At 43.9% G+C, this 15,028-nt stretch overlaps 1 protein-coding gene across 6 annotated transcripts in view; it reads right to left on the minus strand.

The window, feature by feature from the left end:
* The window catches only part of nav2a (neuron navigator 2a), a 232,745-nt gene that overhangs the window by 63,830 nt on the left and 153,887 nt on the right, over positions 1-15,028 (minus strand). For 5 of the 6 annotated variants that reach the window (XM_040124551.1, XM_040124561.1, XM_040124531.1 and 2 more), the window contains 4 exons: positions 8,222-8,294; positions 6,773-7,022; positions 6,490-6,546; positions 3,351-3,484 (listed from right to left, as the gene is read on the minus strand). In XM_040124551.1, the coding sequence (XP_039980485.1) occupies positions 3,351-3,484; positions 6,490-6,546; positions 6,773-7,022; positions 8,222-8,294 (514 nt within the window). The remainder of the gene's footprint in view (positions 1-3,350; positions 3,485-6,489; positions 6,547-6,772; positions 7,023-8,221; positions 8,295-15,028) is intronic. The other variant, XM_040124570.1, reaches the window with a different exon arrangement.

A 15,028-nucleotide genomic window follows, 5' to 3' on the forward strand; every position in this document is an offset into this window, starting at 1 on the left:
GAAATACACGGGTAAAAGAGACGCGCACATACACAAACACCTAACCACAGGTTCCCCCATGCTCTCTCGCTGTCTCTCTGCTTTGTGTCACTTGGTGGACACCCAGACGCTGTCACCTTGTGTTAACACAGAGCAGAGGAGGAGATTCAGGTCTGTTTCCTTACTGTACAGCCGCGCAGTGACGCGACTCCATTCTGGTGTCACAGCCATTGACACAGAGCAGATCTGGCCACACAATAGAAGCTGCAGGTGTCTCACTACCCATCTGAACCTGAGGCGACACTGTCTCGCAACATGCACGTATAGCGTAGTGTGCGGTCCCGACATGCATTTTTGTTTTGTTGTATCAGACGGACACTGTCAGATTTTTAATAACACTTTGATAACAAAAGGAAATTCTAAATCAGTATCGGTTTCACACCAAAGTAGCAAGATGTTGGCTCATTTGTTGGTTATTGTATCTACAGTCCCATTACTTTTAAAAATCTGATTCGTTACAGAAAGGCAAACTTTGGCGTAACTGACTTGACATCCTCTCACAGAAACAAAAACAAAAAAAACACCCTGCTCTCTTTCACAACAAACCAGTAAAACTGACTAAATCTGCTGCCATATTTTCAAATGTTCAATGCAAAGCTCAAGTTATTCATCTGAAACTATGACCTGCGGTACTAGCTCGAGGTGATTTACAAGTGCAAGCTGACAAACCTCATGGGTGCTGCAGATGTCCAGGAGGAACAGAGAAAGAAGGAAAAGGAGAGGAGATGGACAGGAGAGGAGGGAAGAGTCCCAAACCCCGGCCAGCCATTCAGAGCATGCAGGAGGTGGAAGAGGAGGAGTGCGGTGCGGTGCTATGGCAGGAGGGAGGGGCTTGGCCGTATGTCAACAGCAGGGCAAAAGGGAGGGGGGCCGACCAGGGACTCTCACCGTACCTGCTGCCAATCATACGGCCTGCTGCTCTCGAAACACATGACCATATAAACACACACACCTGCAGGTTGGGATGGTGAACTAACTTTGGTAATGTTTGTTAAGTTGATCTGATTTCTGATCAGACTTTTGCAGAACTGCCTGTTTAATGCTGTCTGCATGGGCAGTGTTTGTCCCGGAGCAAACCACAAACACTCCTCCACACCTGGTGATAAGCTCAACTAACCTAAAGTAAACTAAAGTTACTGCTCCTCTTACCACTTCTATTACTACCACCACGTTAACATTACAGGAGAAGTTCAGCTTTTTTCGGGGAATATGTTTGTTCAATTTCAATTCCAGAGTTAGACTGAAATGACTGAGACCACTCTCATGTCTGTGCCATAAATGTGAACCTACAGCTAGCAGCCGGGCTAGCTTATCTTAGCACAAAATGGGGAGTCGTCGCTGGTTGCACGGTAGCCGGGAAGTCACTGGCCAGGCAAAGACATAGTCCGACAAACAACCCACCCCTAAAACCACAACTTGTCGTTTTTATACTTCGGTCTTTGTATGATTGTACGCATACGGGATATAACTTGTCAATTATCCAGCTTTAGAGGCGCCGGTGGGTGAATTTTGTTACCTTTGGTCAGAGCTAGGCTAGCCGCTTCGCCTTGTTACCAGTTTTTTCTGCTGAGCTCAGCTAACCGGTGGCTAGCTGTAGCTTCGTATTTAGCACACCGACATGAGAGTGGTATCGATCTCCTCATCTAACTCTCTTCAACAAAGAGAAGTAAGCACTTCTAGCACTAGTACTAAACATGATTAAAGGCATTTTACCAGCATTTTATGAAAACTCAGGGGCGTTTGCCCCCATCGAGTCCGCGTTCATTTCTGTCGCACACACGTTCATGAACCCGCGCATATGCACACATGTCCACAAATATACAACTGTCCACTTGAAACGCTCCCATCTCCAATAGAGCTGCTCATCGGAATAAATGCCCCACAGTGCTGCTTACAGTGTTGGTCCCAGTTAATTTGTCACTGTTTAAACACAGACAACAGACTCTCTCTCTCTCCCACATTTTCTCTCTTTTTGTCTCACTCTTTCGCCCCGTCTCTCACTGGGCGGTCAGAATTCTCTGTCTAGGGTAATGAGTTTAGACTGCGAACACTAACACAGTCTATATAAAGCCTTGGCTGACTGAGTGGTGACAGAGGCTATTTCAACACTGGTCTAACTAAATATACTGCCAAACACGCTCAGTTTGAATGCGGCAGAACAGTAACACTGGGTTGGATGGGTCTAAGTGGGTCAGAGCAGTTTGGAATAAACGTGCGAAAGAAACATATTCAAACAGGTCTATTCTTGATTCTTAAACAATCAAGCAAGATTGAGAGTAAACTGGTGAGCTCATTCTCTGGTATATTCCTCCGCTAAATTGAAACGAAATTCTCTTCAGATAAAGTTGTTGCATCTAGCCGTTTAACATTAAAAGAGTAGAAAAGTTGGAGTTATTTCAGGCGTCCGGTGCCACAGGGAAAAACCCTTTTCATTTTCTGCACAGACAATGTTAGGTGACGTACAGTTTGAGCACTTCATAGACTCGGGCGGGAAGCAACCTCTTGCGGGTTGAATCATCAGTGCACAGGTTGAGCAACCGTGTTGGACAGTATCTGGCTCTTTGATGAAAAGTCGAAAGGTACAAGCCAGTTCACGTCAAAACTGCTGCAGAGAAAGCAGCTGCGCCTCCCAAGGAGAACTTTGCACGCTCCAGCTATAACCTCTCCCCCTGCGGGGATGAACACAGTCTGTGCTCAATCTCCATTACAGCGGCGGACTGGAGGTCACCATCACATCTTACTCTGTGTGTGTGCCCTTAGACCAGTAACTGAATGCAGGTCCAGAGGAAGACCTTCAGCGTCTGACAACTTGTGTATCACAGAAAGGTTAAGGGTAAGGCTTAAGGAATTGAGAACAAAGTCTCTGTCCTCCCGCTGTGAAATTTAAAGCCTTACTTTATGTTCAAAATGAACTGAGCTGCCTTGTAAACATTAAAAGAGGCAGATGAGGCAATTATTTACTGAAAGCATCTTGATTTTATGCTCTTGCATTCTCCATTATTCAGTACGGTGGTGCACGCTGAGGGCTATGCATTATTTTGCACCCAGAGGAGTAATTCATAATTCACCTTTAAATGAGCCTAAACACAGCAACTTTCAATTTTTAAGAGCTGCGGAGTTTGTCTTTTTTGTAACTTCACTCTCTCTTAAACACACAAACTCACACCTCTGCTTCTAAATTCTACAGCAGGTACTATTTTACGATCTTAAGGATATTTCAGTGTTATGATCTTATGATGGTTGACGACCACCGCAGACCAGAATTGGGCATGTCGTATGCGTGCGCGTTTGTGGCTGTACATGAGGCCTACCTTTGTTCAGGTGCGAGCTGGCTTTGGTCTTGTCACTGAAGCCCTGGCTGCGTCTGTTCCCGGCAGCACTAACCGAGCCTCTGGCAGGGATGTCACCGCCGGCGGTGGACACCCTCGCTGTGGGGCCGGGAAGTCTGACGGAAGGGAGACGGAGAGAGAGCGAGAGAGAAGAGAGAAGGAAGACAGGGGGCATAAACAGGCCAAAACATTTAGTTTGTTTGTTGCAGTCTCTGAAGGTGATGAGATTACAGGTGAAGATCTGTGTTACAAAGCCTTCATCTCACACGAAAACACATCAGGTTCCTCCAGGTTTATAACGCTTTCTGCGAGGACAAACACACATCCAGGCTTCAGCTTCTGAACTCAAACAGGAGGGTACTGGATTAGTAGTACGGAGAGCGCAGGGGCCATGCAGGCCCTGCAGAGCTGAAGTTTTATTGTGCGTTTAATGTGACCAGGCCGTACACACCGGGAAGGTAGGTGGCGCTTGTATAGCATCTTGCCATTTTGCATTCGCCAGGAGCATACACACATCTGTTTAAAGGATATAAGCAAACTGCCATATTTAACAATCTCACCCAAGCATCAATCTGGGTTTGTTGTCCACGTTGTGAATTTTCTGTTTGTGACCTCAGTCGATGCCTCGGGAGCTTGACTTACCTCGACATCCAGGGAGCTACTGAATTCATGACGTAAACTTTTTTTGACTGACTTTTATTGATTTCCTAGGGGAAAGAATTCTCCTCTTGCCCTCTGTTTGGGCTGCAAGGCCGAGTCTACCTCAAACTGTTTACTACACTAACCACACAGTCACACAGCTGCTGGCTCTGCACTGCTTCTCTACGCTTTGGACTATTTCAGACTCCTGATAACAATGAATGCTCCCAAGACAAATGTTTACATCTGGGTAATCTTCAGTCTGCGGCTCGGATGGGAAGCCACTCGCAGTTTAATAAATGCAAACTCAGGTTTCTGTTTACTCCAGCTCTGCCTTCCCATATACACCTACAGCAATCGAATGGAGACAGATAAGCTTCCAGGTCCCAGGAGAGCTGTGAGCTCAACAGCCTCGGATTACACGTCCTGCTCCGGACAGGACAGGATGTATCGGCTGTGAATGAGCCTCGGTGAAATTTACGACACCTTTATTCCATACTGTATTATCGATCGGTTGCCTTTGGTGAGGTCTGTGAGCCGGGCTGTAATCCAACCAGGCCACGGCAACAGAGACTGCTAATGAAATGCTAATTCACCAGCGGTGAGATCATCATCATCTTGGGACCGCGAAGAGGATGCCGATAAGCAGATTACAGCCCTCTCTTTCAGAGAAACTCTCATTTCCGGCATGCCATTCACTTTGACTGACCGTTATTTATCTAGCCATTGCAAGGTAATAGCTTTTACCATATTGTTTAGTCAAGACTAGCCTAAGCTCATTTGACTCTCCAATATTGCAGGACCAGTAAGTCTAGAAAGAAATGTTCAATTTTTATTTATATGTATATTTTATACATTCTATTTTATATTTATGTTTCAAAAATTTCAGTATGGCCTACAGTGTGTCAATATTAGTATGGCTGGGGGTTTCTTGGTGGTACTAGGGTCTCAGACACATCTATACCCATGTTTCCTGTCAGTTTCTACTGTCAGCAGTCTAATTAAACCACAAATGCCACACACACACACACACACACACATGCTCACATGCATTCACACACACAAAACAAAAAAACAATTTGAAATACCTAATCGGTCTGACACTTAAATACCATACTGTATTGCTCAGAATGAAGCAACGTCCAACAGAACTCCACAATCTGGATCTGGATCCGTTTAACACTTCTTGGTGTTTATCTAAAAATATTCTATAAGTGGAATCAGGCTCACTCGTCCTTGGTGAAGCAGATGCGAAATGAGTTGCTCACTTTTTCACTTGGAGAAAAAGTTTAAATAAATACCAAGAACTTTTGATTTGGTCCGGAGCTGGATATTACGTGTGTTGAAAGTCCATTTTGATTCGGTCCCATTATCTGACTTAATCATACTGATGTCCGAGGGATCTCGGATTATCATATTTGCTCAATTCCAATGTAAATAATATCAGATATTGTGGTAAATTTGCTTGTTTATTTTATACATTTGTTGAGAAAACAGTAGGAAAGGTGGTGATTTTTAGAAAGGGTGATATTTCTCATTCCACCCTCCCTCCAAATGAAACCGCTTTTCATTGAAGAGCTTTTAGATTTAAGAAAACCATTAAAAGTTGTATTTACTGTTACATGCTGAAAGTTAAGCACGTTTACATTGCAGCTCAACTTGTCGAAGTCTGTATACTTTTTGAAGGAAAGGGGCCCTAACAAGGGAACAAAACAGAAACGTCTACAGTAGTTTGAGCGGAGAGACCCAGGCGACTCGCAGCTGGTCAACTTGTAGTTACAGAGGCTGGCCAGAAGGTGGGGCCGTTGCATTGCTCTGGAGAGCAGCTGGTGTGGGGCAGGTGCAGTGCAAACAGAATCAGGGATGGGCAGCATGCAAAACCACATCCTAAATCCAATTTCAAGGTGCATCATCGCATAATATGACTGCATGCTAAAAAAAAAAGAGGCAAACGTGAACGCAAACAGACTCGAGGACAATTAAAGCGAACGCAGACCGAAGCTAAATTTGAACGACGCATTGTCATATTACAGGTACACATTCCGGCTACAGAATCTTACTGTGTTAATTATTAATGTCACATTATACGGGGCATGTGCTTGTCGAGCGAAAAACCCACACACGCACAAATACACACACGCACTTACTTAAGGGTTATCTAAAGGTCTTTCACAGCCCATTTAGCAGGCTTGCCAAATGAGGCGAGCTGCCAGACAGACAGGGCTGCCCGAGAATGGAGCCTGGAGCTTTAGTGCCTATCTGCTCAACACTACCACTCATGCATATTAGATAGTGCTTGTAGTAGAGATTGCCCTTAATCACAGACAAGAAACAACATGAAACTCATTACAGTACAAAAGAAATGTTATCCTCGACTAGGGGCAATTTCTACCTTCCTATTTCCTGGAAAGGGACAGGACAGGAGGTGAGGTGGAGGAAAGAGAGGGAGGGGCAAGAAACCAGAGATGCAGAAGAAGCTGACCTAGAGGTTTTTTTCTGACCAAGGGAAAACTTGAGTAGTTTACTCTGAGACCCATCCCTAGAGGAGAAGAAAAAGAGAGGAGAGATATGGAAGAGGACAGAGACAGAGAGGTCAGGTTCACAGTTATAAATGACAGGACGTGTGAACAGGGAAATAGAGGTGACAAAATGATGGATCAGATCAACAGAAGCAGCAAGAAAATGAGGAATACAGGGACAAACACATTCGCCCAGTTTCAAGGTTACGCTCCCAGAGTTTCCCTAAAGGAGCCGGTGAGCCTCACCTGGACTGCATCTCGGCCTGCGCTGCTTTCTGGGCTGTAAGGGCAGGAGTCCCATGCGGAGAGTGGCCAAGCTGTGCCGGGGCGCTGCTCTGCTGGCTCAGGGGAGAGTGTGTGCTCTGGGACTGGGCGGCGGGTGGGAGAGAGGGCTGGGAGCTCTGCCGCTGGGCCTGCTGCTGCTGCTGCTGCTGCTTGTAGCGGGACAAGCTGAAGAAGAGGCCGAGGATGGCTTTCAGATTACCATTCCGAATCTCTGTGGGTCGGGGAGAAGGACAATGTGGAATATTAAAAAGGAAAAGGAGGGCGATGCGAAGAAGGAAAAAGGGGGATAGAGATGAAGGCAAAACAGAGGATGAAAGTTGTCATTTCAAGCATACCAAATGACAGCTGCGGGACTGATCTGTACTAAGAGACCGAAGCCACTAACATGCCGCAGGATAGCATTATGAGAATACTGCTTTTACTGGCTGTTATGGCCTATTGATATATTGTTGCATACTTTGATAACAACTCATTCCTTCATTGTCTTCACCCAGTTAATGCTATTTAGTATCACAAGCAGAATATCTCATCGATACTTATGCACGTAAAGGCATCAGTGTACCCCCAAACAAAATCAAATGGGACCGAAAAACTGACAAGACCGTGACCAAAAGAAAATATTGACTACATTTGACTTTTAATGGTCACAAAAGAACATGTCAAATTCTTCTGTCTACACTCAGCTCACTGAAGCGGTTCAACATTGTCATGTCATTCGTTGCTGCTGCATATTTTCAGTTTAATTACACAGACTTGTACTGGCTTTAGGGGAACTGTTCACTCATTGTTCAGAAGAACATGCAAGCCATAACCTTAAGTAAACAGACTTAGAGTTGTAGCGAGTAAACCTGTATTTTATTTTTTTTATTTTTTTAAACCAAAGCTGTTTTGCCACAAATCAGCCTGACAACACGACATATTCAATCTGATGTGCTCTCTGCAGCTGCTTTTAGTTCTTCAGCTTATCTGAATTGCATGTCCTTGGACTGCAAGATGAAGACAATCACAAGAAAATACCTGGAGAACATTTACTCCCCACAGAACAGAGAGCTGACCCCATATCGCTCTTGCTGTCAGGGGATATCACTGTCCACTGATCCACTCTTCTGCCCAATGAAGATACTGATGCAATTATCGTTCCTATGTTCCCCGTGTGAGTAATATGATGTAAAAAATTTAGGCCAATGTAAGTCTTTTATTTTATTTTTTTATAATGTAGGCTACATTTTAACACAATTTTGCACTATTGTGAGTTTTCTGGTACATTAGTTCTATGTATGGTATAATGAGCCCCTATCAAGCCTACACGTTTAACTGTCTGGTGTTAATCTAGCGCGTCCAGAAGAAAGAGCCTGCCAATAGAATCCAGTATATATCCAGTGAAAGTAGAAGTGCGGGAGTCCAGCTTACCCTCTGCAGACAGACCCTGGATGTTGACTCCTTTGGCTGCCAGGAAACTGAGGCAGGCATCAATGTTCTCAATCTGGACACAGAGACATAGACACAGCTGTAAGACACTACATCCTGCACATTTCCATTTAAATACGCATATTTGTATAATGTGAGGAAGCACGCTGGTCTGTCTTTTGCACGCTTCTCCTCAGAGTGTAAAGGCAAAACCGAAAAGTGAACATCTACAAGTCTATCTAGAGAAGAAAGTGGGCAGCACAAAATGCGCTAACCAGTTCAGAAAAGAGGTGCTGGACATCAACAGTGACAAGGATGAAAATGGTGGGAATACACATACTTCTATCCTTCAATATTCACTTTGATACTGTTGGACCAGTGAAAAATCGCCCGTTATGATGGGAAACCAAATCTGTGTATGTTTATTGGATCGCCTTTGGCAGTAAATACTTTTGTCATGCCAGTACGCATACATTTGAAATCTTAGAAAGTACTTAGCATACATCCGCTAAGGCCTCACGATCCTCTAAATGTATTATTTCAATTATATAAAATGCTAACACATGTTTAATCTGCATCAAAATGCACGTAATAGTCTATCATGCAGATTGACTGATGGTAGCCATGCCTTTTGTGCAATTTATGAATCTTGCTCAGGAATATTAGAGCTGCTGACAAGGATGATTTCTGCGAAATTTCCGGTCAGTCAGACTTATGACCACATGAATTTATCATGGTGTCGTAGCTCTAACTGTGGGTGGAATACCGTCGAATCGCTCGTAGAATTCCTCCAAGCAGATGTGTCGAATGGGCTACACCTACAACCAATTACACGGAAAGGGTATGGGATATGAAAAAGAAAAAAACAAACGAATATCTTTTTTTCACGACTGATCCAAATATGTTACGAGATTTGAAAGAGGAGCGGTGAAATAAGCGTTTTCACCTCATTTCATTTAAGTCAGTTTAGTTTTCGAGGTATCAAGCTGTAGGACAAACAAATGGTACCAGAGCCATAAAATCTTTGGCAGACATAAAAAGCATAAACACACCACTGTCGGAAAGTGGTAGGAAAGCTGTATATATAGGGTTGACTGTTCATACCGTGCTGAGCAAAGCTCCGAAAGTAATACTGACCACACGGTGACGTAGTCGAAACGGGATTCAAAACAAGCAGACTTTCGTCAGTAGAGCTACAGCAACGCAAGCCATCTATACCGACTCAGTTGCTATGACAGCAGCTTTGGCAACCTGAGCAGACTGCTGAGCTGTCACTGGACTGCGAGAGGATTTGATAGGCAGACAGGCTTTGTTTAGGGCCCATGTGACCCATTATACATCGAGCCTGCTGGCTGGCCCACGTAATCACAAAGTAAACCACATAAAACAAATCCTCGAGCAGAGGCGCTGCAGATGGATGATTGTGCGATCAAAGTTTACCAACCGCTGCTTTCGATGGGCAAACACATCAGGTACAACACAAAAGATATCAATACGGCATGTCCGGTTCTCTCTCATATTACAGCCAGTGGGAGACTATAAGGTGATACTCTAGGCAGGGCAATTCACTAAATAACTGACTGTGAAATGGACATTTACAGTATGCACAAAGGTTAAAGAGGTGCTAAATCTTCTTTAGTGTGACATTTATTACGAGTGCGAGTAGATTTACAACATACTGAGGTTAATATGAAAAAATACACTCACAACAAACCCATTTTGAGCAGTATAACAGCTCAAATTTAATCTCACAGGCGAGGGAGTAAAGATATAGAGCAGTGATACCCCAGCAGTGTGGTTTCTAAACGAAAATACATATGAACTGCGTCCTTTGTAAACGAGGCCGGGTTTGGGTTGCAGCTGGGAGGGTCCCACTCTCTAGAGATTAATGACATGATTACACTTAATATGCACCGACTAAATATAGCTTGACCTACAGCTCCCTCTGCGCCTCTCCTGCTAGGAAGTACCCGGCTGCGAGGTGAGAAGCTGAGGGCAAAGCTCATTTGCATCTGCCTGTGCCGGACTACGCTAACGTCTACGGACTCCAGATACCGCAGGTAAGTCCACTAGTGCACGACTGAATCTGTTAATCAAGATCAACAAGGCCAAAGTAACCGTCTCTACCGGTGTGGCTAGATCCACTGTTACTACGTCTTTAGAGCTACCCACACCCACAACCACACTTAGTTACTGTACACCAGCAACTACGCCGCTGTTAGTTACAACCGCTACTCCAACTACGTTACTTCTACTCACTGTCATATTACATTTTGTCACATCCACTACAAACTGTTACCAACCACATTCCTACTATTTACATCCACTGCTGTATTGCTATTACTTACATCTCCTATCAGACTACTATTATAGCTACCCTATTACTTTTAGTTACATTTTAGTTACATTTAGTTACATCCACTACCATCATTTATATATGTTAAACCCTTTGAGATATTATTATTATTTTCATCAAACATATTGTTGTTAGTTACGCCCACTGCTGTAATAATAGTAATTACATCCACTACCACATTACTACTAGTTGCACCCACTACTGTAACACTGTTAGTTACATCCACTACTGTATCACTGGTAATTACACCCCTAGCAGTTACAATTAGTTACATCAAATACCATAACTTTAAAACCACTATCACACTGCGATAAATTACACCTACTACTCTACTGGTATTACTTCCATCCAATACCAAAAAATATAATAATAGTTACATCCTTTAGTGACCTTCATCATTCACCCAAAACTACATTATTACTAACTACTATTAGTAATAGAACTCAGTCAATCCCCTACCAAACTATTAGTTATTATATTGACATAGTACTTGCTTGATTACTACATGCTGCATCACTTTCCAGATTACAAGACTACCTTCATGAGCAGGTTATTATTGATCAGTCCACTACATGATTAATAAGTCATGTAGTGGATTGATTAATAGGATTAAAAAGTCTACTCCTAGTTCAAACCGCATGCCTTTCGGAGCCACTTTAGCGTGTGAAGAAACCAGCAGACTTTCCGGTCACCGGTTTAGTCGAAACAGCAGTGCCGCCCCTGCTGTCATTTCCGTGACCTCTGACCCCAGAAACAGCTGTTAGGGGGGCTGACATATGCTGTCCTTCGAGGTGATGCAGCAGAAAACTTGGGAACAGGAGGAATGCGGACTACGGCCCTCTCTGAATACCAACAGCGCCTTAAAAATAAACCTCTCCGAAACACCCGTGTAACCCCACTGAAATACCCAGAGTCTTTCCTTAATACCCCGGGGCTAAACTTCATCTGAGTGACTGAACCACTCCCCTACTGCCCCAAATTCCCTGGTAGAGTTGTTTCTTAAATAGCAGCAGCCTAAAGAAAATATGCTTCATTAAGATACCCCGTCACAAATGCCAGGGCCGTCCTGCTGAGATGCATCCAAGCCCCTGCCTCTCAGGGGGTATAAATACTGAAACCTCTCGCTATTTGAAACCCATAGAGACCAGAGCTCAGAAAAAGCCAGGGTAACATTACCCAGTCACAATCTACCGTCAGCCCCCAGAGTCTGAGATCTTACTCGTGCTATGTTTTACATAGAAAAATTCACATCCAAATTCCAAGTATAACTTCTGCGTAGAGCAACACTTTATCTACGACCTGAAGTCACTGGATTCCAGATTTAATTGTATCTTCAAAAAGTCCCCTTGTATTCCTTAATTGCATATCACTGATCCGTCTGCGATGGTCAGAGCATTCCATGAGTTAATGTTTGAGCAGGAGTTATAATTTAGTTTTTTTGGCAGGGCGTCCACGTGGCCTAGGAGTTTGAGACACTGCTCGTGTAACCACGACTCCCCTGGTTCGAGTCTGCCCAGGGATCTGTTACAAGTTGTCCCTGGTCTTTGTGTAAAAGAAAATGAATAAATGAAAATCGTCATTAGTTACACGCTTACCGAGACATCGTTACTTGACATCACATTGTTCATCACATGCTTGTGCAGTTATCGAGAGGAACCCTAAAACTTACCCACCAAACAACAGGAGGAAACCAGAAATGCAACGTCAATATTTTTTGCAAAGACTGCAAAAGTCATTCAGGACTGAGTTTTTGAAGTCCAACTTTTTAGGCTCTTTCTTTGGTCCATTACTCTTCTGTTCTCCACGAACTTCGGACTAAGACAACCGGCTGATAGATGATTGAAAACATGGAAAACATTCAAACGCGCAGCCGAAAGAGCCAGCAAACCGACCACCAAATCAACAGAATACTGAAGAGGATCTACCGATCATCAGAACAAAATACCTCTGAACAAGCTCTCAGAGAAATCCACACAGTCAACAAATCGCCTCCGGCACTGGGCCACACCACAGCTGCTGCTGTCGTACTAACACTACGCCTAGACCTGTATGGAGGCCCCTACCTGCCTGGATGTATGATCTGGTTCTGCGGGGTGACTGCTCTTCCCGGGCGTCACACCTCCATCCGCGCCGCCGTCAACTCCCGCTCTGCCGCGGCTCCCGGCAGCAGCGTGGGGCCGGCCAGCCAACAGCCCTCTGAACAAACACTACCTCCCGTCACAGGGATGCTATTGTTGTGTGTGTGTGTGAGACAGAGAGAGAGAGAGAGAGAAAGAGAGACGGGGGGGAGAGAGAGAGCTAGTGTGAGAGCTAAAGAGAGGGAGGGAGAGAGGGAGCGAGTGTGACCGAGAGTGTTATGTGTCTGAAGCAGGATATGACAGATAGGAGCTTTTGAAGATTGATACTGAGGCTGATATTTTTAAACCAAAGTTGCTGAGAGACAATCTTAAGGAATGATTTCCTGTATTTAAATTTGACTGTTTTCGTGTCAAAACAGTACAAGTAACTCGCGATTTGCCGATAATCCGATTCTTGTCAGAATGAAAAAGCCTCTGAAACAGCGTCGTGAGCACCAGGGAACGCAAAGTCTGAACCGACTGTGGTTTCTGTCGGTCTGTGAAGCCCACTGAGACACGGTCTGTGATATTGAGCTATAAAAATAAACTTGACCGATGTAATACTTTGAGTGTTTAACAGCTCTTTCACCAGACCGCTACAAGTAGTCAATAGCAAGTTAAGATCTGGGATTCACATCTGCCTCTAAACGATGATTCTGGTTTATCACAACTTCATTCTTCTTTTTTTTTTAGTTGTGCCTTGTTTACTATAGCATGGAAATGACTAAAGCAGTTGGTGAGATCTGGGAACGTGGCGGCAATGCGACGACACGGACCAGTAGCAGTCACGCAGTCAGACAGGATGGTAAACAAAGTTTACCCGGATTCTCTGAACCACGTTATTTGGAGGTAAAAGTGGAAGTGAGCGCACCAAAAATGTCCCTCATTGCACAGGTAACTACGGATCCGGAGGTCAGCCTGTAGACTGTGATGGATGCTTACAACGGACAGTTTGGGTCATCACTTTACACTCTGCCTCTGTTTTCTCTTCCAAATATGCTTGGCCGGCCTGGAGGTTTGTTTAAGACCTCCCCACTCATCGGTTCAGCGATGACAGCATGTCCCCAGGTCTCAGCTACTGACTTGGTGAGTTTACTGTCATCATTACTGATAGAAACTATGGGGAAAAAAATTGACAAAATATGAGCGCCAAGTTGTAACAAACTGGAATTATTTTAATTATAAGTGGATTTAATTTCCAGAAAAGATCAAAACAAAAGAAAAAGAAAATCAAAAAAGAGTGCAAGCGTTTTGATCAGGGAAAAACCTCCTTGAAACTGTCAGTAAACAGCATGATTGGCTGAGATCTAATACTTCAGAAAAAAAAAAAACAACAGGCAATATTGGCCCAGTATGTTGCCACTCTGATCTACTGGTCTGACTGCAGTGTGACAACACAAGCCTCATTGACAAAAGCTCTCTGTCATCGGAGTCTGACTGTCGAGTCCTGTGGAATCCGGTCACGCAACATGGTTGCGAGACAACGTACCGTGTGTGTGTCTGCGTGACTATGTGATTTACATCTGGCACTATCTGCCCGCACCTACTCTCACTCTTCCACAGGAGCTTCCACAGCCAGCTCACCTGCGAAACTTTGACATCTACCCGAATAATTCTCTCTCGACTGAAAAATGTGTGCGGAGGTTTCAGCACCTCGGTGAAGAGCTGGTTTTCACGGCTTATTGATAAAAAAAAAAAATGAGGCACCGGCCTCTGTGATAGACACACGATGATGCCATATCACACACATCAACTTTAGGCAGCATATTCTGCTTTACTGCTTCTGCAAATGCATGTTTATAGACTTGATGCCGCGTGTCTGTATTCATGTCTGTAATCACATTATGTTCACAGTGTACATTCTCTCTTTGAATCTACCATATTTAAAATGTTTCTCATGGTTATCTCTATATTCTTTGTTGACTGTTACGTTAATGCAGTTCTGAATTTTCCCTAATTATCCACGGGCTGACGCTGACTGCTTTCACAAACAAAAACAAAAATTTCCTCTGGCTACATCTACATTTCCCTATTGAACTCGGAACGGGATGCTAAACGCAAAACTGCTTTAATTTGTTGTGTGAAAAACACTTTGGGGCTTTTTTTTTTGTTTTCGCTTGTAGAGAAGATATTTGCATAATTGCTCTCATTTTAAAAACAGCCACATTTTTCCAAGGTTGAGGATTTTCTGGAAAATTTTCTTATATAATTTACAAGCTGTTTTGTCATATCTCCTATGAATGGACTAACTGTTATTGCAACTGATGACTTACTTATGCAACAGATGAGCCCAGTGCATCAGTGCGTATGTACGAGGGGTGGACAAATTAACGTGAA

The sequence above is a fragment of the Xiphias gladius genome, chromosome 1 (assembly GCF_016859285.1).
Source record: "Xiphias gladius isolate SHS-SW01 ecotype Sanya breed wild chromosome 1, ASM1685928v1, whole genome shotgun sequence".
NCBI classification, from domain to species: Eukaryota; Metazoa; Chordata; class Actinopteri; order Istiophoriformes; family Xiphiidae; genus Xiphias; species Xiphias gladius.